Raw genomic sequence first — 24,232 nt, forward strand, 5'->3', positions numbered from 1 at the left:
CAGGGTCAAATATGACACCAAGGTTGCGAACAGTGTGGTTCAGCCTCAGACAGATGTTAGGGAGAGGGATGGAGTCAGTGGCTAGGGAACGGAGTTTGTGGCGGGGACCGAAAACAATGGCTTCAGTCTTCCCAATATTTAATTGGAGAAAATTTCTGCTCATCCAGAGCTGGATGTTGGACAAGCAGTCTGACAATTTAGAGACCGTGGAGGGGTTGAGAGAAGTAGTGAGGTAGAGCTGGGTGCGGTCAGTGTACGTGTGGAAACTGACGCTGTGTTTTCGGATATGCCAAGGGGCAGCATACAGAGGAGAAATAGGAGGGGGCATGTTTAAACCAGTTAGTCCAGTAACCAAATTAAATAAATTTCTCTCTGCAAAGGGACCCTAAATTTGAAGAGTCAATCTTCTGGCTTAGTCTTATACGGGAAACCAAGTTGTCCCAATCTCAGAAATCGGTGGAGAGAGAAAACACAGTTCTGATGAAAGGTCAGCGAGCGGAAACGTTAACTTTCTCTCCACAGATGCTGCCCGACTTGTTCTGTTTTTATTTCAGATTTCCAGCATCCACAGCATTTTGCTTCTTCCCAATCTCAGCTAGTTTAACGGTCTTTGAGAAACTAGAGTTGAAATTCTTCCTCAGTCACAATGTATCGGCTGGAGCAGAACATGCTGAGCAAAGGGACAGCACAAATACTCCAATGCATTTCAGTTTAGTGATACATGCCAATTTGGGGTCAATCAAGATCTTTAACCTTCATTCACCTCGATGAACCCACACGCAACTAAATTTGAAGTCCAAATCTAAAATATTGTATTGAAAATTGAATCAGTCTCATTCTTCACAGAATCACAGAATGAATCACAGAAACCCCACAGTGCAGATAGAGGCCATTTCGGCCCATCGAGCCTGCACCGACACATATCCTACCCGATCCCCGTAACCCCTACACCAACACATATCCCACTCTATCCCCGTAACCCCACGTATTTAATCCCCCTAACACTAAGGGTCAATTTATCATAGCCAATCAACCTAACCCACACATCTTTGGACTGTGGGAGGAAACCGGAGCACCCGGCGGAAAACCACGCAAACACGGGGAGAATGTGCAAACTCCACACAGACAGTCACCCGAGGCCGGATTCGAACCCGGGTCCCTGGCGCTGTGAGGCAACAGTGCTAACCACTATGCCACCGTGCTGGTTTATAAATTAATTCCTGCTAGATAGCTAAACAATTACTGTACGATGGATTAGTAGTGAAACAGTGCAGAGAGAAACAAAGACAACCAATTATTGGAAGTCTCATGCCCAAAGAGAAGCCAATTCTTTACAACTGTTTTTAACAATGAAAGGATGATGCAATGGCTGCATTAATGTGGAGTACAGGTCTGTTGGACCACAGCAGGCATAGGCCTGATTTACTACTGTTACTGTACCAAAAAATCAAGCAGAGGCCAGGTGCCTCCCCAAAGCAACAAGCAGAGGCCAAAATTAGACAGGTTTCAACCACTAGTGGAGGAGATGAACTGAAGGCTACCTGGGAGCAGGTCACTTGCCACGTATGCATTAGTGAGGGGCTCGGAGACCTGTATAGATATAACATAAGAACGAGGAGCAGGAGTCGGCCATTTGGCCCTTAGAGTCTGCTCCGCCATTCAGTAAGATCATGGTTGATCTTCTACCTTGTCTCCACTTTCCTGCACTATCCTCATATCCCTTGATTCCTTTAATATCCAAAAATCTAATCGATCTGTCTTGAACATGCTCAATGACAGCCTCCACAAGGGAAGCAACGAGCAGATCCCTAAATTAGACAGATATGAAAAGGGAGGCAAGGGAAGCAAAGAGATTTTATTCTCAAAAACACTAAAAATCAGATGGTTAGATAGAACGGCATTCAACTTTGATCTTTTTCCCCTGTTTGGATAAATGCTTAGTGGGGAGTAAAACTGGCTGAGCCCCGCTGTTGAGCCAAGTTATTTGTCTCCTGAAAATTCAGCTCCTTTAGAGGACTTTGGTGATCTCAATCGCAAAATATGAATTCAGCTCCCACATACGAGTATGCAACTGCTTATTTTTGAACGATGCCAAGTACTGGCTTAAACAATCATCTTCCTTTCATGGATTAAGTCCTTGAAAATACTTTTAACAGCAAGGCCTTTAATCATTTCCCCTCCGCTCGCAGTCTGGAGTCCTACGACTGCCCATTTTTAAACTCACTTTTGCAGCGCTACTTTGCAGGATTAATTTTTCCTCAAGAGCACAGTTCCATCATCTCTTGTCTTTTTCCTCCTTTTAATTTGTCACGTGTTATTCCTTCTAAGCCATCGGTTTTAGTTGGGTTTGCATCTCTCCTCACCCCTTTGCTTGCTCTCACCACTGGCAGGAGCACTGTACCATTTTAGTACCTAAAACACTTGTCCCCAGAATCCAGTCATTCCAATTAATTTTTTCAATGATGGTCCTTGGTCTCTGGAATCGTCCAACTAGAGAATTGCTACATTCTGAACTCTTACACCATGCTCCCAGTACAACTTTCCTCTGGGCTTTATAAATAGAGACGTAGAGTACAAATGCCTGGAAGTTATGCTAAACTTATATAAAACACTAGTTCGGCCCCAGCTTTAGGAAGGATGTGAAGGCTTTGGAGAGGGTGCAGAAGAGATATACTAGAATGGTTCCAGGGATGAGGGATTACAGTTACGTGGAGAGACTGGAGAAGCTGGGGTTGTTCTCCTTGGAGAAGGCCAAGAGGAGATTTGGTAGAGGTGTTTAAAATCATGAAGGGTTGAAAATGTTTCCAAAGGCCGAAGGGTTGATAACAAGGGGGCAGATTTAAGGTAAAAGAACCAGAAGTGGCATGAGGAAAAACTTCAGCTTCAATAGTAGCCTTCTAAAGGGAATTTAATAAATAATTGGAGAAAAATTTGCAGGGATATGGGGGAGAGAGCAGGGGGTGCGGGACTAACTGGATCGCTCTTCAAAAGAGCCGGTGAAGACTCGGTGGGCTCCTTCTGTGCTGCACTAGTCTAGGATTCATAACGTTTCTTTTTTCCATTGACCAATCCTACCAGCAATGTTTCTTCTCATTTTTTTTGTACGTCCACATAAGTAATTAGAATATCACAACGCAACCAGACAACCAACAAATATAAAAAAGTGCTATTAAAAACAAAAAGCAGGAAAAGGTTCGATTTAACAGAAATAAACAAACATTCATCTTTCTTCCTGGACAGGAGAACCAACCAGACTGACCTGGAAATGTTTACTAATATGTTGATGTAAAGATGTTAAATTACACTTCTAATGTTTTTCTCTCAAACATTCTCCACAATATTGATCCCTGCACTTATCACGAAAAGTGTTGAATTATTTTAGGTTCTTCCCAATTAAATAGTGGGAAACAAACTTCATTGTACTCTCAATTTTTAATCTCCTATTTCAAACATTTACACCAAATCAAAATTGTACATTATCAGTTTCATCAAAGTATTTTCTGTGTCTCTCAATAAACAAAGTCTAAAGTAACTTCCTGTAATTTTTATACATCATTTCATAACTCATTTCAATTAACACTCCATTAAATGTTTGAGGAAATCTATATTTACATTATTCCTGGGACTTTAGGACTATCGAACGACAGACAAAATAAAAGTTTGTGTTTTTCCCCTTTCTTGGTTATGTTCCTAAACATCTTAGTGATATTTTTTAAATCGTTAATAAAAAGTAATTTAACTTCTACAAATCCTCAACAGCATGGTTGCATGTTTGTGTAAAGCTACTCACTTCAGTCGATCATCCAAAATCAAATTTGAGAAATTTCAATTTTAAAGTTTTAAGCATTTCAGACCCTCTTTAAAAGCGTTTGAACTTCAAGACCTGGTTGAAACTTGTTTAGTTGAGGGGAAAATTGATCTGTTTCATCCAAAATCAGATTTGAAACTTTGGGTGGGTGGGTGGGGGGGGGGGCGGGGGAGAAAGAGGAAGAAAAAAAAAAGTGTTTTTAAACAGTGAAAAGTTCATTAAAAATCTTTAAATTTTTTCAAGTCTCGTTGCAGCTTTGATAGAAGTTCCAAGTTTCTCTTTCCCTCCGTCATAAAAAAATAAACTAATTCCAAACAAATCAAAACAAACAAAGTGAGTAAAGTGGTTAAACTTCCTAAGGCGGTGAAGTTATCTATCCTCAGCCTTGACGAGGAGTTGGAATCAGTTTGAGAAGTTGTTTCCTCTTTTTCTGCTGCCGTTCCCTCCGTCTCTCTCAGACTGAGGTACAAACAGGGGCACAAACTTTTCCCGCTCTCATAACATGATTTAAATAACCCTGATGGACTAGTTCAAAATGGGGACAACACCTGGTAAAATTTAACTGGAGCTTACCGTAGGACATTCAATATCACTTTCCCGTATTTTGTTGCAGCTTAAAACAGTTTTCTAAATTTTTTTAAAATTCCCATTTTTGTTTCACTGGGAGCCTAAAGCTTGTTTGCTTTAGCCTCCTTCCAGCAGCCATTGTACTTGTGCTGCGCCTCCACCCGCGTTGTTCCAAGTGCGGCCGCCGCTCAGTCCCCGGGAACAGAATACACGCGTCCGGACACTTCTCTTTCTGTCTGTGTCTATCTATCCTCCACCCTCCCTCTCTTTGATCTTCCCCACCGGCCACCAACAGAGCCCCTGACCACCGCACAGAGCTGATAAAAGTGCGGCAAACTGGATACTGTGCATGCAGGGCTCCGGTAAACCGCAAACCGGTGCTGAAGGCTGAAAGGCAAATAATCAGAGCGTGGGGATTGTCCCGCTGAAAGGTCAAAGTTCAAGGGAGAAAGCTAAACCCCTCCTGGCGTTACACAGCAACCAAGAATACACACTTCAAGAGTTGCGACCTCAGAACTGATCACAATTGCAAGACTCAAACGACTGTCTGGATTCACGGGGCCCGTTGCGCATTGGGCCCCTCCCCCGCCCCGTTACTGTCCAGCTCTGTGCGGCATTTCAAATCAATTGCGCGCGGGCTCAAGATCAACACACGAGGGAACAGTGCCTACCAGATGTTCCCAACTGCTTTAACGGAAGCAAATAGTTACAGGTATATTTTGGAATTAGGAAACACTTAATACACTCAAGGTGGTACACAAGGGGTAATTACATGGGTTTAAGCCCCACACCAGCAGTTAGGCAAAGAAGCTTCAGTGCAATAGCAAGGAAGTGCTACAGTGGCAGAGGTGCCATCCTTTGGATGAGACAATAAATAGAGGTCCCGCTTCTCTATTCAGATGGACGTTGAAGATCCTACGATACTATAGGAAGACCAGATGGCTCGCCTAGTGACCATTACTCCCACACCTCCACAAACTGATTAACTGGTCGCTCATCCCATTTCCCCTTTACAGCGGCTGCTGCTGCAGATTGGCTACCATGTGAGCCTGTATAATAGTTACTTATTTAAAATGTTTTGCCACACTGCAGAAATGAGAGCATTATAAAATTTAGCATTGGGTACGCATTTTGAGAGAGCAATACTCAATGTTATTGGGTGATGGTCATGCATGCAGTGGATCACCAAGCAATTTCAGTTCAAATGTTCCAACTTCAGTAACAAACTCCTCACCCATTCCCCTGCCAGCTTCTTCTGGTCTCACCGAGGTACTCGGACTTCTGCCTGGCTCACTCGAGCTGGATGAAGGAGATGCAGAAAGATGCCGCGGCAGCCAATGCTCCCCCTAATATATTTTTTTTGGGTGCACGGCTCCTTTGAAGGGGCGGCGTGGCCGTCCACAGTTTCGCACATGAGCAAAACCCAACATTGTAAAAGCCGGTCCCGGGCTGTGCGGGACCAGCGGAGAGCTGCGTGGCTTATAGGGAATGTTGGTGGCAACTACATTTTTTGCCCGATTGTTCCTCCCTTCTGGGAAGTACCCAACCTCCACTCAAGTGCATCACCAGTGTCACAATTGAGATATGCAACCTCAGCAGAACACACATTGTACTAAATTTAACTGGTTGTATTAAATACTTGTAGTGCCTTTCACTACCAGAGGATGTCCCAAAGAATGTTTACAGCCAATGAAGCACTTGGCCACCAAGTTAAAATACACACCAACGCATTACCAAACTATCAACGCAACCAGGATGCCCAAGATGTGAACTTACAAATTTCTAATTTGATTCCTGAAAACATCCAAAAGGTTTACATTTTATGAAAGTCTCAATAGATGAACAAAGGGTAAAGCAGTTGCTATTTCAATACTAAAATATTTTCTACTGACCCAACTAGATTACTGGGACCTACTCAACGTAGTAAAATGCAGAGCTGGGCGAATTAAACATGGCCATTTGAAAATACAGCCCACATTAGGAGTCTTCTGTCCACGAGCGAGACCCTTTAAAATCATGGAAGGGGTAATTTTATGTCTTTGTACTTCCATCAGGGAGCCACACTCACTTTGGGCATGTCCTGCGCACGATTTGCTGACCATTAAAGGATTGGAAAATCATGCACGTACACACCGGAATCTCAATAGGCACTTCTGCCTATGATGATGATCCCCGCCCAGAAGAGAGTTGGGAAATTATCCAGAGAGATTCTTTTTTGCTGTGAAGAATCTATGTAACTTGTCGTATAGCCAAAGCCATCAATCTAATCAAAAACTCATGTAAAGGCCTGAAAATGCAACCCAAGGTACTGCAGCAGTAATTACTTCCGAGCAAGTTTCCAACTACAATTAGTTTAAAATATGCACAATACAGTAATCTACATTAATTTGAATTTTTAGAACCATGGATATTGGGGAAACTTACTTTGAAACAAAAATGAAGGGTATTGAGTGCAAGAGTTTACCTTCTATAGGTGAAGTTTTCAACCTCGTACAAAGTCCTTCGACATCCCCGTAACACTCCTCTATTTTGTGTACAGCTTCTATAGATCGCAGTTCCATAAGATCACGTAGCTCCATAAGCGTGCAGCCAAACTGGCCTTCATGGTGATCGTCTGTTGCTTTCCTTGGAAGGTACTTCACTGTATTATTCATGTCACCCATGTTGGAAAATCCTTAATGTAAAATCTTGAGGTGGCAAAAGAAACTTTGCAATAATCCAGCCAAATTACCGTCTCCAGGAAGTGTAATTCCTCCGAAACCGTTGATCAGTAAAGGAAATGCATATCATCCAACGTGATTACTTAAAAATCCCAGTATTTGACGAATGACTGGTTTCCATGTTCACTTGTTTTTACGCAATCCTTTGGTACAAGAACTCTACAAAAGAAAGTTTTAAATTTAGTTAACATTTGTACACAAACATACACAACAGAAACTTGATTTTTAACCTGTACACACACAATAGATTTCTCCATTTGATTCATAGCACAAATGGCATTATAATGGGGCCAATGTTCCCCCTAAGCGCCTGCCCACGCGCCAATCGGGAGGTCCCATGCAGGTCGCTCACCAGCTGCTGCCGCTGGAAAAGATACCGTGCACCAAAAAAAAAATTAGCGGGAACATTCAATGGATCATTAATGATTGTGATCCCAGTCAATACTGCGCCCCCTCTATGAATCGCTACAGAATGAACTGGAATTTCCTGACTTTTTAATCTACCCACTATTCGAGTCAAGCACAGGAATCCAGGTTTCCCTGATTATGGGACACGAGTACATTATACATGGGAACCTATATTTAGATTCAGGCTCCAACATTAGTCCCCAGATGCCTGAACATTCAGACTGCTTCAGGGAGGACGATACCCTTGTGCAAATATCCAACTCCTCAATGAACATAAACATACTGAGCTTGCTGCCAAATTAAGTCAGTGAATCAATTCTCCCTCATTCCCGCCACCATGGAAGAGCAGTACATGTAGGAAAGAGCTGCCCATTATATTTTGAAGTTTTAGATTTACATTTACATGATAAAAAGGAAACATTTAATCTCATGTTCCCATTAGAAGGCTTGTACAGTAGAGACAAATTGCTGATTTATTTGTATAGGCTGTTACTTCTTCTAGGATAACTTTTTCTGCTAGGGCAATGCTGCTGAAGACATGAGAAACAATGCGGAGCAGCTAGTAGCAAACTTTCTGTACTGCCGGCCCAAACAGCAGCCTCAGCAGGAATGTGAGATCTGCCCTGATTATTGGACCTCCTCTGGCATGCAGACTAACGATCTGTCAAAACGTGCAGTTAACTCAGCAGCTTTGCAGAGGCTGGGGAACGTGCTGGGAGTTTAGATCCTTGCAACAACCGGGCCATCCGTTGAAAGTTTGGAAAAGATGTTGCTCTTCAATCAGTAGATGACCCTGCAAGGAAATACTGTTGGTAATGTCCACCATTTAAATCACCTGGACATTCTCTTACTTTGAGATTTTTCTAAGGGGGGGGGGGGTAAAACTAGGAGGAGGAGGAAAGTGAGCAGCAAAACAACTCTATCGCATGGACCTACCAACTAGGTGAACGTTCTGTTCCTTCTCCAAGCACATTAATACTCATTGCATACCATACACTCAGAACACCCTTTATGCATCTCAACTTCAACCAATGTGGAGCTGCCTGTCCACGATTGAGTGCCTTTAACAGGGGATCTAAAGTCTAGCAGGCTAGAATCGTCTTGTGCTACCACACACAGTTCAACCCATGTGTTGACAGGTACCCCACTGTAAGCATTCATCCAAAGAAAGGTATCTAAAAATGAGACAGCAAGGGGATGCTTCAACTTTTTTCCCCCCACTAGAGGTTGTCTACCATAGCACATTTAACTGAATCCACTTAGATACAGGACATTCGCGCTACCAGTTAATAAAAGAGGGCTCTTATTTTATAATCTTTAAAACAAAAAGGACGACCACAAGCACAGAGAATTTGAAGTACAACTTATATTGGTTGGGGTGCCACCTAGATGCAGTAGCTTCTGCAGGTTCCGCAGCACAGCAAGCATACAAGTCTAATAGAGTTCTTGAAAGGTTTAGCTGCAGGGAACACTGTTCAAATCAATCAGACATCGAAACACATTATACAACCCCTTCAAACAGTTCAAACTCTGTAACCAGTGAACAGGCTAGAAACAGACATCAAAACTTATGAAATGCTTATCCTACACAGATCCATTTATTTTTCCAGCTCAATATATTTCAGGCTCGTTTAAAATTGGAGACTTCCGCAACAATGTTCCCTCTAATTTTTTTGGGCAGCGCGGCCCATTCAAAATCCCATGCATGCGCTTTTTCCATTTAAAAAGCTCGTGAGCCAACTGCATGGGACCTCCAGAGCACTGCGCAGCTTAAGGGAACATTGTTCCTTGGTACTCTTATATAAATTTTTTTTTTTTTTTTTTTTTTTTTTTTAAAAAGTGGATAGTCTCAGTTTTGCAACTATCGGCATTTTATAAATGCCTTGAGTGGAGAATAAACCAGAGGGAGGTATTGAAATTATGTGCCTACATTCAACACCAGAATTTCAGAAGATCATTTCAAATTCTTTAACTTCCAGCCAGTCTCCCAGAAATATTGGACAAAAGGCAGTGTGTACCCTAGTTCTTAAAAGCCCTGTGGACCCATCTTTCCTCCACATTCCCCCAACCCATTCGATGAGAAACAGAAATACTTCTAACATTCAGCACTTACATGTCCAAGACATTGAAGATTTGCCAACTTTACTAAGTCAGGTATGTCACTGCCTTGATACACTCCCAGAAACCTACACACTTACTCCCCATGAAGCACCAGCAAAGAGACACTGGATAAACTAGTTAGTCCTGTCGAGGTCACCCAGCAGGAGAAAAATAAAATTCTCCTACAAACTATCTACAGTATAAAACAAGAGGGACTTCCATAATGATGCTACTTGATCTCAAACTTCCTTAGGAAGTTAAAATATAGTAGCAAAGTGTAACCAGTTCATGAACATATTTAAACCGCTGATTAAGTTACTGCCTTATTTTTGGGTGCCAACTGCACAGTGTGTAAAAATATTCTAAGTCATTGCAGAAATACACTAAGTATCGAGACATTTTCCATGTGAAGCACTGGAGATCAGCATGCTGTACTCCTCCCTCCGATCTCATTTTGAAACCAGTCGGCATTGACGGGACAAAAATCCTACGTATAATAGTGGGCAGTCTCTAGCCAAGTTGGATCAACAGCACAAAACTATCTACAAATTGTCAATCACAGAGCACAAAAATAGCTGGTGTCAAAAATAGAAAATTGACACTCGTGCAAGAGGTGATCAAAGAATGGTATTAAGGCACCCGAGTCAGAGCAGAGGGAGCTTTAATTTACATCTGCGACAGGTTATACTTGACCCAAGACTGCCTGGTGCTGGTACTGAGTGCCAGAAATAGAAAGCTCCTGAAGCATTGACATACCTCACCTGACCAGGCCAGAAGTCCTCCAGAAATAGATTTGTCAGAGAGAATGTCACAAATCCATTTCACTCAATTAACCCTCGAGATCAACTCACATTGGAGTACAGATGTAAAAAGGCCCACATTCCAGCTCACAATTTTAAAAGGGGAGGGGAAGGAAAGGCCACTTTGCTAAATAAATGTAACCCTACTGCCCTGAAGGCAACACTGTCTGAATGGAAAGTGCTTCTGAATATTAAATATTCAATAATGGAAACAGTTCAATATATAATTCTCTAGCATTGGTTTGATTACATGGCTGGAATGTTATTTATATTTATCCTTCACTAATAAGGTTCAAGTACAAACATGATATCTCGATGCAAGGTAACACATGTTACACTTTGTTAGTACTATGTATCAACACTGAACAAGCACTCCAGCAAGAATTCCAAGCATGTTGCAATTAGAAGCCTGGAGTTCTCATTGCATGTTGAGAAAAATTGAATGCAAGGTTGACTCTCACAATCTAGATTCTTAGAACAAGATGACAAAAAATGTAAGCACTGTCAAAGCAGTATACTAAAAGTAGAAACAATCCCAATACAGCAGCAAATTATTCACTGAAGATTACTGAAGGAACACTTGTACTCCTCCTCTGCAAAGGATTTGACCTTCAGCTGCATATTCTTGCCACTGTTTCATTATAGGAAAAGGCTCACTAAATGATTATCTCAGGAAAGCCTCTTGCTTAATCTAATTAGTCAATCCAAGGCCTGAAAAACTATCGCCCATTATTAAGTTATATAAACAAGCACAGTTCAATACCGAATTTGAATAACTACCTTGTTAAGACTTAAATGGGGGGGGGGGGGGGAATGGCAAAGCCGGACGAGTTGTTATCCGAAGATGGATTTAATCAATCATTTGGAATTATCAAACATACTATATCAAAAAGGTGTGAACTCTGCACTCTTAGCACCCTAACCTGAAATAAATGAGTGAACAGCCATCCTTAAGTTAGCAAATAGTGTTGCTATTTTTTTTTAATTTTTTTTTAAAATTTAAAATTGTTAAAACTGGAAGGGCAATCAGACAGGTGCAATGTGCATCACTGGCAGATCAGGATCCAACTAAATTAAAAGTGGGACATTTCCTGCATTGGCAGAAATGTTATCTTATAAACATCTAGCCAGGTCAAAAAACTGGTTACAAAAATTAAATAATTCCACATTGTCAACCCTAGAATTACACACACACACACACACTTATGAATCTCGACAGTGAAAGGATGCAAAAAATTATAACTAACAAGATCACAGTTTGCATGAAAGATTTTAAAGCAAACATTGAGTTTTATTCAATGTATTAAAATCTGGACTGATTGTCAGATGGAATTACAAGTCTTAAATAATTGAGACAGTCAAATTGTTCAAGTTTTGCTGCTGCAGTTTGACTAGGTCACCTGAACCCAGATATTAGGTTGCACTCTTAACAGTTTCATTTACGCTTATACTCTGAAGTATGAAAACATGAACTCAAATGGCTTGGTGGCACAAAGGCCACAAGATGGTGTTCGCTTCATTTACACCAAGTTACTGAGAAACTGGTCAGGGGTTTTGCATTTAGTTCGCAACTGTAGCAAGCCTCCAAGGTGTCGCACACCCATAGCGTGACAAGAACTGATCAGTCATTTCATTTCTTGAGCCAAATATACCATTGAATAAATTAACAGAAAAAAAATAGCAGAAACAATTAACTAGCGACAAAAAAAATCCTTCATTTTTCCCCCCCAAAGCCATTTTACAAACTAGAACGGCCACAAAACCAAACAATTTTGATTACGTTCAGCTACTGTTTGGCATCTTCACTCAATTTAGTGTCCACCAATAAAACACTTAACCATTTAGAAACCTCCAAATTTCACCCATAGACCTGCTTGGCATTTGAAGCCTATCTGAAGTGTCACCTGGGCCTTCGATGCTGGGGATTTCAGAACATAAGAAATGAGTAGGCCATACGGCCCCTCGAGCCTGCTCCGCCATTCAATATCATGGCTGATCATCGACCTGAACTCCACATCCCTCGAATCCCCAGAGTCCAAAAATATATCTATCTCAGCCGTGAATATATTCAAAGACTCGGCATTCACAGCCCTCTGGGGTAGAGAATTCCAAAGATTCACAACCCTGAGTGAAGAAATTCCTCATCAGTCTTAAATGGCCGACCCCTTATCCTGAGACTGTGCCCCCTAGTTCTAGACACTCCAGCCAGAGGAAACAACCTCAGCATCTACCCTGTCAATCCCCTTCAGAATCTTGTATGTTTCAATGGAGGACATCACCTCTCATTCTTCTAAACTCAAGTGTATAGGCCCATTCTACACAATCTCATCATAGGACAACCCTCGCACCCCAGGAATCTAGTGAACCTTTGTTGCACCGCCTCCAAGGCAAGTATATTCTTCCTAGATAAGGAGACCAAACCTGTGCACAGTACTCCAGGTGTGGTCTCACCAAGGCCCTGTACAATTGCAGCAAGACTTCCTTACTCTTATACTCCAACCCCCTTGCAATAAAGGCCAACATGCCATTTGCCTTCCTTATTGCTCGCTGTATCTGCACGCTAGCTTTGTGTTTCTTGCATGAGGACACCCAAATCTCTCAACACCAACATTTGAAAGTTTCTCACCATTTAAAAATTATTCTCCCTACCAACGTGAATAACCTCACATTTCCCTACATTATACTCCATCTGCCACCTTCCTGCCCACTCACTCAGTCTATCGATATCCCATTGCAGACTCACAGCTTACTGTCCTACCTAGCTTTGTATCAGCAGCAAACCTGGATACATTACACTCGCTCCCTTCATCTAGGTCATTAATATTAGAGTCAGAGTCATACAGCACGGATAGAGGCCCTTCGGCCCATCGTGTCCACGCCGGCCATCAAGCCCTGTCTAATCTAATCCCATATTCCAGCATTTGGTCCGTAGCCTTGTATGCTATGGCATTTCAAGTGCTCATCCAAATGCTTCTTAAATGTTGTGAGGGTTCCTGCCTCCACAACCCTTTCAGGCAGTGAGTTCCAGACTCCAACCACCCTCTGGGTGAAAAAGTTCTCTCAAATCCCCTCTAAACCTCCTGCCCTTTACCTTGAATCTATACCCCCTAGTTATTGACCCTTCTACTAAGGGAAAAAGCTCCTCAGCATCCATCCTATCTATGCCCCTCATCATTTTGTACACCTCAATCATGTCCCCCCTCAGCCTCCTCTGCTCCAAGGAAAACACACCCAATCTGCCCAGTCTCTCTTCATAGCTGAAGCGTTCCAGCCCTGGTAACATCCTGGTGAACCTCCTCTGCACCCTCTCCAACGCGATCACATCCTTCCTGTAGTGTGGCGACCAGAACTGCACACAGTATTCCAGCTGTGGCCTAACCAGTGTTTTATACAGCTCCATCATAACCTCCTTGCTCTTATATTCAATGCCTCGGCTAATGAAGGCAAGTATCCCATATGCCTTTTTTACCACCTTATCCACCTGTTCCGCCGCCTTCAGGGATCTGTGTACTTGCACACCCAGATCCCTCTGACCCTCCGTCTTGCCTAGGGTCTTACCATTCATTGTGTATTCCCTTGCCTTTAGTCCCCCCAAAGTGCATCACCTCGCACTTTTCCGGGTTAAATTCCATTTGCCACTGTTCCGCCCATCTAACCAACCCATCTATATCGTCCTGCAGACTGAGGCTACCCTCCTCGCTATTTACCACCCTACCAATTTTTGTATCATCCGCGAACTTACTGATCATACCTTTGACATTCATATCCAAGTCATTAATGTAGACCACAAACAGCAAGGGACCCAGCACCGATCCCTGTGGTACCCCACTGGCCACAGGCTTCCAGTCACAAAAACAACCTTCGGCATTACCCTCTGCCTTCTGCCACTAAGCCAGTTTTGTATCCAATGTGCCAAGGCACCCTGGATTCCATGGGCTCTTACCTTCTTGACCAGTCTCCTGTGCGGGACTTTATCGAAGGCCTTACTGAAATCCATGTATACCACATCCACTGCGTTACCCTCATCCACACACCTAGTCACCCCCTCAAAAAATTCAATCAAATTAGTCAGACATGATCTTCCCTTGACAAAGCCATGTTGACTATCCCTGATTAATCCTTGTCTCTCCAAGTGGAGACAAATTTTGTCCCTCAGAATTTTTTCCAATAATTTTCCTACCACTGATGTTAGGCTCACTGGCCTGTAGTTCCCCGGTTTTTCCCTACTTCCCTTCTTGAATAATGGTACTACATTAGCGGTTCTCCAGTCCTCTGGCACATCCCCTGTCGCCAGAGAGGTCCTGAATATATGTGTTAGAGCCCCCGCAATCTCTTCCTTTGCCTCACACAGCAGCCTGGGATACATTTCATCCGGGCCTGGGGATTTATCCATTTTTAGGCCAGCTAAAACCGCCAATACCTCCGCCCTCTCGATGTTAATATGTTCGAGCATATCACAGTCCCCCCGCCCTATTTCTATGTCTACATCGTCCTTCTCTAGTGAAAACAGATGCAAAAAATTCATTTAGAACCCCTCCTACATCTTCCGGCTCCACACAGATTGCCACTTTTGTCCCTAATGGGCCCTATTTTTCCCCTAGTTATCCTCTTACCCTTAATATACTTATAAAACATCTTCGGATTTTCCTTTATTTTGCTCGCCAGTGTTATTTCATGGCCCCTCCTTGATCTCCTAATTTCTTTTTTAAGTATCCCCCTGCACTTTTTGTACTCCTCTAGGGCTTCCTCCGTCTTTAGCCTTTTGTATCTGCCAAAAGCCCTCCTTTTTTTCCCCTAATCCATTCTCGTATATCCCCTGACATCCAAGGTTCCCTGTGGTTTTTGGAACCACCCTTGACCTTTACGGGAACATGTTGCCATTGTATGATCTCAATCTCCCTTCTGAAAGCCTCCCATTGCTCCGATGCGGATTTTCCTACAAGTAGCTGATCCCAGTCCATTTTGGCCAGATCCTGCCTTATCCTATTAAAATCGGCCTTCCCCCCAATTTAGAACCTTTATTTCCGGCCCTTCCCTGTCCTTTTCCATGACCACCTTAAATCTCACCATATTATGGTCACTGTCACCAAAGTGCTCACCTACTAGCACTTTTTCCACTTGGCCGGCCACATTCCCTAGAATTAGGTCCAGTACCGCCCCCCCTCTTGTAGGGCTTTCTACATGCTGGCTCAAAAAGCTCTCCTGGGTGCACTTTAAGAATTCTACACCCTCTGACTATCCCAGTTAATATTGGGGAAGTTGAAATCCCCCATTATTATTACCCTATTATTTGCACATTTCTCTGAGATTTGCCTACATATCTGTTCCTCTATCTCCCCGACTGTTTGGAGGCCTATAGTACACTCCCAGCAAAGTGCTTGCCCCCTTTTTGTTTAAGCTCCACCCATATGGCCTCATTAGAGGAACCTGCTAATATATCATCCCTCCTTACTGCAGTAATTGACTCCTTAATTAATATTGCGACACCCCCTCCTCTTATACCTCCCCCTCTGTCTCGCCTGAAGATTCTGTACCCCGGAATATTGAGCTGCCAGTCTTGCCCCTCCCTCAACCATGTCTCCGTGATAGCAACAATATCATACTCCCATGTGTTTATCAACACCTTCAGTTCATCCACCTTATTTGCAAGACTCCTTGCATTAAAATATAGATGCCATCCAGCCTTGCCTTTATATGTTTGCACTGTCTACCAAGCTGACTTGTTTTTTTCCCCTCTATAATTGGCAGCACATCACCCCCTATTTCAGTTCCCCTCTGTATCCCATCCCCCTGCCAAGTTAGTTTAAACCCCCCCCAACCGTGCTAGCAAACCTCCCCGCAAGGATATTTGTCCCGCTCTGGTTCAGGTGCAACCCGTCCGACTTGTACAAGTCCCACCTTTCCCAGAAGCAGGCCCAGTGATCCAGGAAAGTAAAACCCTCCCCCCTACACCAACTCTTTAGCCACGCATTCATCTGCTCTATCCTCCCATTCCTATACTCACTAGCACGTGGCACTGGGAGTAATCCAGAGATTACAACCTTTGAGGTCCTGCTCTTTAATCTGTTACCTAGCTCCCTAAATTCTTGATGCAGGACCTCATCCCCCTTCCTACCTATGTCGTTGGTCCCAATGTGGACCACGACCTCTGCCTGCTCACCCTCCCCCTTAAGAATGCCCTGTAGCCGCAGTGACATCCATGACCCTGGCCCCAGGGAGGCAACAAACCATCCTGGAGTCACGTTTGCGGCCACAGAAACGCCTATCTGTTCCCCTTACGATAGAATCCCCTATCACTATTGCTCTCCCACTCTTTTTCCTCCCTTTGAGCAGCAGAAGCGTCCCTGGTGCCAGGAAGCTGGCTGCTGCTGCCTTCCCCTGGTGAGTCATCCCCCTCAACAGTATCCAACTTGGTATACCTGTTTGAAAGGGGGATGTCCGCAGGGGTTCCCTGCACTTCCTGCCTGCCTCTGTTGCTCCGCCTGATGGTCACCCCCTGTGCAGCCCTACCGAGGCGTGAACAACTCGCTAAACGTGCTATCCACGACCCTCTCAGCATCGCGCATGCTCCAAAATTCAGCCACCCGCAGCTCGAGCGCCGCAATGCGGTCTACAAGTAGCTGCAGCTGGATGCATTTCCCGCACACATGGTCGTCAGGGACACTGGCAGCATCCCCGACTTCCCACATGGAGCAAGAGGAGCAGAACACGGGTCTGAACTCTCCTGCCATGACTTACTCCTTTAATAATTAAAAAATGTATTCAATACCCCAGTTACAGGTACACTCTAGGGCGCTTTATTTACCAACTGTCCCCACTACACCACAGAGACCCTAGAAATTTAACACCACAGAATTCAAGCTTGTATTGAAAAGAGAGAAATACTCACCAACCAATCACTTACCTGCTTCCTGCTGACGTCACACTTGGATTACTTTTTACCTCTCTCCTGGAACCTGGATTGGTATGCCTCTGACTGCTCCCTCTTATACTCAGCCGCCTCGGGCTGCTCCCGCGCAGGTCCGCTGCTTCTCCGGTCTCGGGGCAGCCATGTGTTTTCCTTTCCATACATGGTGTGGTTTTACTTGGAACTGGTGTACTTTGTCACGGTCTTTGTCCCTTCCGACACGTCTTGTTTGGCCAGCTCCCTGGGCAGCAGCAGGTGCACAGCGGTCTGAATCTCCTGGAAGCTGATGCATTTGTTGTAATGGGCCAGGCCGCCTCACCCACGAGGTGCTCAAAAATCATTCACAAAAAAAGGGATTCATAACTGTGGAGGAGATGCCAGAGTTAGGGTGGACCCGTTTCACCACTTTGTAGATGGAGCAACTCTACTTCCCCGACCATCTCCGCTTCGTTCCGCCCTTTGCTGGCACTTTGTTCAATGTTTTTTTAGCACTCTTTAGCTGCTAGTTTCTGCTCAGGGCTTGTCAAACTCAGACAAATTGTGTGCGTGACTGGTGCATCACAGAAGCTGGAGTTTTCATCTGCTGCTGCGGAATTACCCACACCCAAAATGCAGAACCAACATCAAATGACAACCAAACTGGAAGTTTACAAAGAACCAAGACAGGAGGACATCAAATCAAAAGTAAGGATTTCATGCTAACATTTAATAAAGTTCAAGCTATAAAAAAGAGCTAATTGTTTTGGACAATTTTTTTGGTTGAACTGATTTGACAGCTGGGCCAGAAAGGCATGTTTGAGATGCTTTGATCCCAATCTCAGACACTGCATGCAGACTCACCCAGACAGGCCAGGGTCGTGGCAAGTGATCACCCATGCACACATCAATCACCGAAGACACGAGGTGGGGGACAGAGAGAGGGGGAAATAAAACCTTGCTGGGCAATACCACACCAATAGCTTTAGCAAGAATGATAAACCAACCTTGTGGGAAATACGTAAACAGGAAAAAGGAGGCAGGTTTTAATGCAGGAGCACTTGCATCTTAAGTAAATACTGTAAATCACATTGGAGGTAGAGCAGAATGTTTTATAATGCAAATAACTTCATAAAATCACAATCACAAATTTACTTGCATTTAAGTTATTCAACAAACACCAAGGTGTTACATTTTTATCTTGATTCAGGTAACAGTGTTCCAGTAAATTATTAAAGTTATGACCAAACCATCATACACGGAGGTTGCAGCAGGACCATGGCCAACACTGCACAGGAGGAGATCTACTAGTGCATATAAATCTCCAACAATTATCGGAAAACCAGCTCTGCAGAGAAGCACTCTCAAATCTGATCTATTGGACTGTATCGCACCAGGGGATAAATGAAAGTTTGGGATCACGTTTGCAAAACAAACAAAAGATGCAAATAAACTCAAACATTCACTTAAGGGTCACCTTTCTGTTAAAGACTTTTAGTAAAACGACATCCAGAAGGTAGTCTAGTTTCCAGTTGCACTATTAACAAACCTCCAATCATAAGCATAAATCACAACTGCCCTTTATCCTGTCAGAAGATACAGCATCAACTATAAAGCCCATGTGGATTTACAAAAATATCACCATTCCTTCTTGAAAGATGAAATTCCACATCCAAAACTGAACCCCACACACATCTGCGACTGAAGGGTGAGCAGGAGAATAGCTTACCCCCTTCTGTTTCAGGACATTATGGCATTAGTGGCTTAAAGCATGGAATAGACCATCTTCTGAACACCACATCTGACCAACATGCAGGGTATGGTAGTATAGTGGCTATGGTTGCAGACTAGCAACCAGGGAGCTCAAATTCAACCATGCCAAGCAGTGAAACTGAAATCAATCAATCTGATAATTGGTATCTTAGTACCAGTAACAATGACTATGAAGGCTGCTGGAGTGTTGTAAAAACCAACTGGTTCAATAAACCCAGTCTGCTCACATGCAGACAAAGTGGGTCATTAAGTGGTTGATTTGTAAGTTGCCAGAGAACCTAGAGAAGGGAATCAAATTAAAAACATCAGATGAACATGTTGCCGGCACCACAGAGGGTGCCATCAACATTTTAGACAAATCGGGACTTAAAATACTGGCTATTGGTAATCCTAAAAGTCAGTAGTCTGCAACCATGCAGCACTCAATGGCAGCCAATCTGAAATTTAACCCCATTCTCAATGAACAGAGCACATCCCCTTGATAAGAGGTGCCACCCATGCTTGATGCAGGAACCGTGTACACATAGGATGCGAATGGCCAAGTGAAGCACTGATGGAACAACTGCTCATAGACTGGCTTAAGCAGGATACAATTTGCACCACATGGATGCAAGCAAGCAGAGATAATGAACAAAATCAAGTCAATGCTATAAAATGCAAGAGTGTCTACCTTCAATTATCTTCCCTTACAATTGGTGTTTTTAATGGTCCTGATATTTCACACCAATGAGCACAAGTGTTGAGATGTGGAAAATGCCATTTGCTGTTCTGGGGCAGGCTCAATGCTGCAATCCTTATACCATATCAGTTACATTTTCCACCGCCAACCTGCGAAAGGAACACGAAGACTACTTGCGTAACTGAATACAGTTAAGCACAAATGTCAAAGTGTGATAAATTGCTAAGTTATTTGCCCAGATGGCAACCTTCAATATTCCAGGTCCAATGGAAGAAAGTAGACAACTCAATTTTAAAAAGTACATCACAAGAACTAAATCCAAACAACTGGAGGCTCACTGCACCGGCCGTTAGGATCAGCACGAGAGAGAAAACAAGGAAACAGTTATCAAAACCCAATTGCATGGACGCGAATGACCAAGTGAGGCACTGATGGAACAACTGCTCATAGGACTGGCCTAAGCAGACTGCAATTTGCACTACATGGATGCAAGCAAGCGGAGATAATGATCAAAATGAAAAAAAGAGCAGCCTACTGCTTATGCCAGCCTCAGGCTGCAACGTAGAGGAATGACGTTCCTTCAAGTTGGAACTCCTGGCACAAAGCGCTTTTCAGCCAATGAAGTGTAATCACTGTTGTAATGTAGGAAACGCGGCAGCCAATTTGCACACAGCAAGCTCCCACAAACAGCAATGTGAATGACCAGATAATCGGTTTTAGTGATGTTGATTGAGGGATAAATATTAGCCCAGGACACCGGGGATAACCCCCCTGCTCTTCAAAATAGTGCCTCTTTTATATCCACCCGAGAGCGCAGACGGGGCCTCGGTTTAACGTCTCATCTGAAAGACAGCACTTCCGACAGTGCAGCACTCCCTCAGTACTGCACGGCGAGTGTCAGCCTAGATTTCTGTGCTCAAGTCTGAGTGCGACCTGAACCCACAACCTTCTGACTCAGGCGAGGGTGCTACAACTGAGCCATGGCTGACACTAGAAGCACACAGTAGAAAGTCATTCGCCTCATGTCTGTGCCAGCTCTTTGCTACAGCAATCCAAAACTCACTGCCCAGCTCACTCCATTGCCATGCATCTTCCACCACTGCAAATATTTGTCCAATTTTCCCTCAAAAGATACAATAGTTGCACTCTCAACCACTCCCTAGGGCAAAGCTTGCCATGATCCAACAAACTGTGCAAAGTAATTTTGCTTTGCTGCTCTTCTCCGTGTTAAATTAATGCCATCACTGACGCCCAACCAGAGGGAATGCTCTTTCCCTATTCACCAACAAAACTGCTGAGTTTTAAAAAGCTGAATTTGGGACGGTGTTCCCTGCACCCAAGTCCAAATCATTTACACATACTGAGGAAAAGTGGACCCAGTACTTAACCCCTGGAGTACACACAAGCCTTCTCCAAACTGAACAGCACCCACTTGCCCCAACTGTTTACTATCCTGTGGTTAAGAGTTCTCTAGCGAGGCATTACCAGAGAAATCAGAGTGGTGCCAATGTTTCAAATAGAGCAACACCTGGAAGACCCCTACACTGCACGTTTGAGGGGGGACTACAAAATGTTGCATCCTTGGACATGGGCATCTTTGAACAGAATATTCAGTGAGCATATGTCCTTGGTCATCACAGGTCATCTCAAACTATGCCATCACTCTGCCTAAGTGTCTGACTTATCAACAGGAGGGCCCAGAGAGGAAATTCTATGTTGCACTTTGGGCTCCCAGCAAGACCCCACTCTGGCTTGGTCACCAACTTCAAATCAGAGATCATCAGGGATGTTGTAGGGGGATGACCAAAAGTCACAGCACCCTGCTGGAAACGGTCAGTGTGAACATTTCAACTGATGAACATACTTGGGACACAGAGGGGGAAAAAAAAAACACTGGACAAAGTATTAGCTACAGTTGATGTTCATCTGTAACAACCCCAATCTAAAGTGATATTTTGTGGAGCTGCCCACTGATTTGGTAATGACATTACATCATCAGCCCATGAATGGATAGGTGGCAAGACATCATGGATACCTGCGGCATGCCAACAAAACAGGCAAACAAAGCAAGCAGCGCAAGCAATGAGTTAGAAGCTACAATTTGACAGGAAGGCCAGTTCCTAGTTCTGATTGAGAGCAAGACTAAATTGACTATTGGCATCTGTACCTTCAGCTGGCTATACTCCATGCTCTGGAAATCCCCCCTAAACCCCTCCACCCTTCCATATTCCTCGTCCTCTATGATCCTCCTTAAAAGCCACATCCCTCCTAATCTCTCAGCAACCCGATTTTGATTACGCCTCAAGTGCTTTGGACCATTTTTCTACATTTAAAAAGGGCATTTTATATAAATGGATGTTGTTGAGAGCCAATACCGTCTGAATTGGTTCAACAACCTAACCCTGATTTTCCTGTACTTGTAGTCAAGCCTGGACAAGGTGAAGTACAGTTTTGTACAGAGAATTGAAAGGGAAGTAGCATCACAAATAGGCCTTGCATTTAGTGCCTTTCACAACTTCAGGGCATTCCAAAGCCCTTCAAAGCCAATGAAGTACTTTAAGTGTAGTCACTGTTGCAATGTAGGGAAATGTGGCAGACAATTTGCACACAGCAAGCTCCCACAAACAGCAATGAGAGAAGTGGCTAATTTGTTTTAATGATTTGGTTCAGATTGAAATGTTGACTAGGACACTGGGAGAACTCCTCTGCTCCAAACAGTGTTGTGGGATCTTGTACATCCACTTCGGGAGCAGACGGGCTCTCGATTTAACGGCTCATGAAATATGGCATTGCCAACAGTACAGTACTTCCTTTGCACTGCATTAAAGTGTCAACCTAGATTATGTATTCAAGTCTCTAATGGAGCTTGAACCAACAACCTTCAGACAAGAGTGCTACCACCGAGCCACAGCCGAAACCCTAGTGCTACAATTTCCCAAGAAGGTTCCTTGTCCAGTACAGTGGGATTGAATTGATTTGATTTGTGGAGGCTGACTTGGGTGGGGTTTGGGTGAGAAGGAGGGTATGCAAGGACATGTAAATACCAACATCCATAGCTATTTCATGAATCATTCCACTCCTTCCCAAGGCTCTGTGGACCATCCACCCCCCCCCCCCCCCCCCCCCAAAACATGCAAACTGCACCAGGTCAGAAGCTCACCATAGTTCATGAGGATGGGTGTGCACATCTGCTTGTAGCTTTTAACAAACCCAAGCTGACAATCCAGTGCAATACCGAGAGTGCTGTATTAGCAGAGGTGATGCCTTTTGGATGGGCTATTAAATTGAGGCCCCACCCGAGTTATTAAATTGAGGCCCCACCTGCCTGCTCATGTCGACATTAAAAGATCCCACGGCAAGAGAAAGAATGTATACAGCTGCCATAATTTAAGTTTAACTACCCTAGTTAAAGGGTGAAGGAGGTGGCACCATCACTTTTTCAACAGAGCTGCCACCTTAATTCCTCCTCCCTCCAAATGTATTTGATTTGACTGCTCTTTGATGGGTGGCCGAAGTACTTTGCAGCCATTGCCCTCTGACAGAGGAGGAGATGAGAAGTGCTGGGTTCTCCAGTTTGAATTCTGGTAGGTTCCTTCTTCTGAATACAAACAACCCCAGCTACTCACAATATGCTGACCTTCTGGTTTCATGTCCTGTCCCACTTAGGCATTGAAGGGGTAAATCAGTTCATTTATTTTTTGGTGCTAGCTTTTTAAATACCAAAAAGTTGTAGGACAGAGGTTCAACCCTGCTTTAATCATGAGGCCACATTGGGATATTTCAGTTCAACAGTAGACAAAAAAAAAACAGCACTAATCCCTTCAAATCTTTCAGTACTAGCAGGAACATTCATTACTTTGAAACCCACTGATTTCGAAGCCACCATTTTACTGTGGTCTCTTATGTTTATCAGCGAATACCTTTAACTACAAGAGATGCTTCCTGCCACAGGTTATGCAAGAGTTGAACTCTACTCAATTTCCAGATGATGGCTATAGTTCAGCTTTGGACATTTAAACTACCATCTACTTGCTCTAGTCAATTGTTGGATGGGGATCTGGAAACATAGAAGATAGGAGCAGGAGTAGGCCATTCGGCCCTTCAAGCCTGCTCCGCCATTTCAACGAGATCATGGCTGATCATCCAAACCCTAGCACCCGGTCCCTACACCGACAGCCATCGCACCCAAGCCCTATCCCCGTAACCCCACGTATTTAATCCCCCCTAACACTAAGGGTCAATTTTTATCATGGTCAATCAACCTAACCCGCACATCTTTGGACTGTGGGAGGAAACCGGAGCACCCGGAGGAAACCCACGTAAACACGGGGAGAATGTCTGGAGTTTGCACACAGTCACCCGAGGCCGGATTTGAACCCGGGTCCCTGGCGCTGTGAGGCAACAGTGCTAACCACTATGCCACCGTGCTGCCCATAACTAAACTGAGGTATTCTTGGAAAGTGTATTTATGCAATTGGAACTCCAATAGTTACT

At 43.8% G+C, this 24,232-nt stretch overlaps 1 protein-coding gene across 10 annotated transcripts in view; it reads right to left on the reverse strand.

Annotated features, from left to right (window-relative positions):
* atp2b1a (ATPase plasma membrane Ca2+ transporting 1a) overlaps positions 1–24,232 on the reverse strand; it is a 112,033-nt gene that overhangs the window by 75,236 nt on the left and 12,565 nt on the right. For all 10 annotated transcript variants that reach the window (XM_086009470.1, XM_086009467.1, XM_086009466.1 and 7 more), the window contains exon 2: positions 6,840–7,254. In XM_086009470.1, the coding sequence (XP_085865596.1) occupies positions 6,840–7,038 (199 nt within the window). In that variant the 5' untranslated portion in view covers positions 7,039–7,254. The remainder of the gene's footprint in view (positions 1–6,839; positions 7,255–24,232) is intronic.

This window comes from Somniosus microcephalus, chromosome 16 (genome assembly GCF_052327205.1).
Source record: "Somniosus microcephalus isolate GS21.2 chromosome 16, FLI_Smic_1.0, whole genome shotgun sequence".
Lineage (NCBI taxonomy): Eukaryota > Metazoa > Chordata > Chondrichthyes > Squaliformes > Somniosidae > Somniosus > Somniosus microcephalus.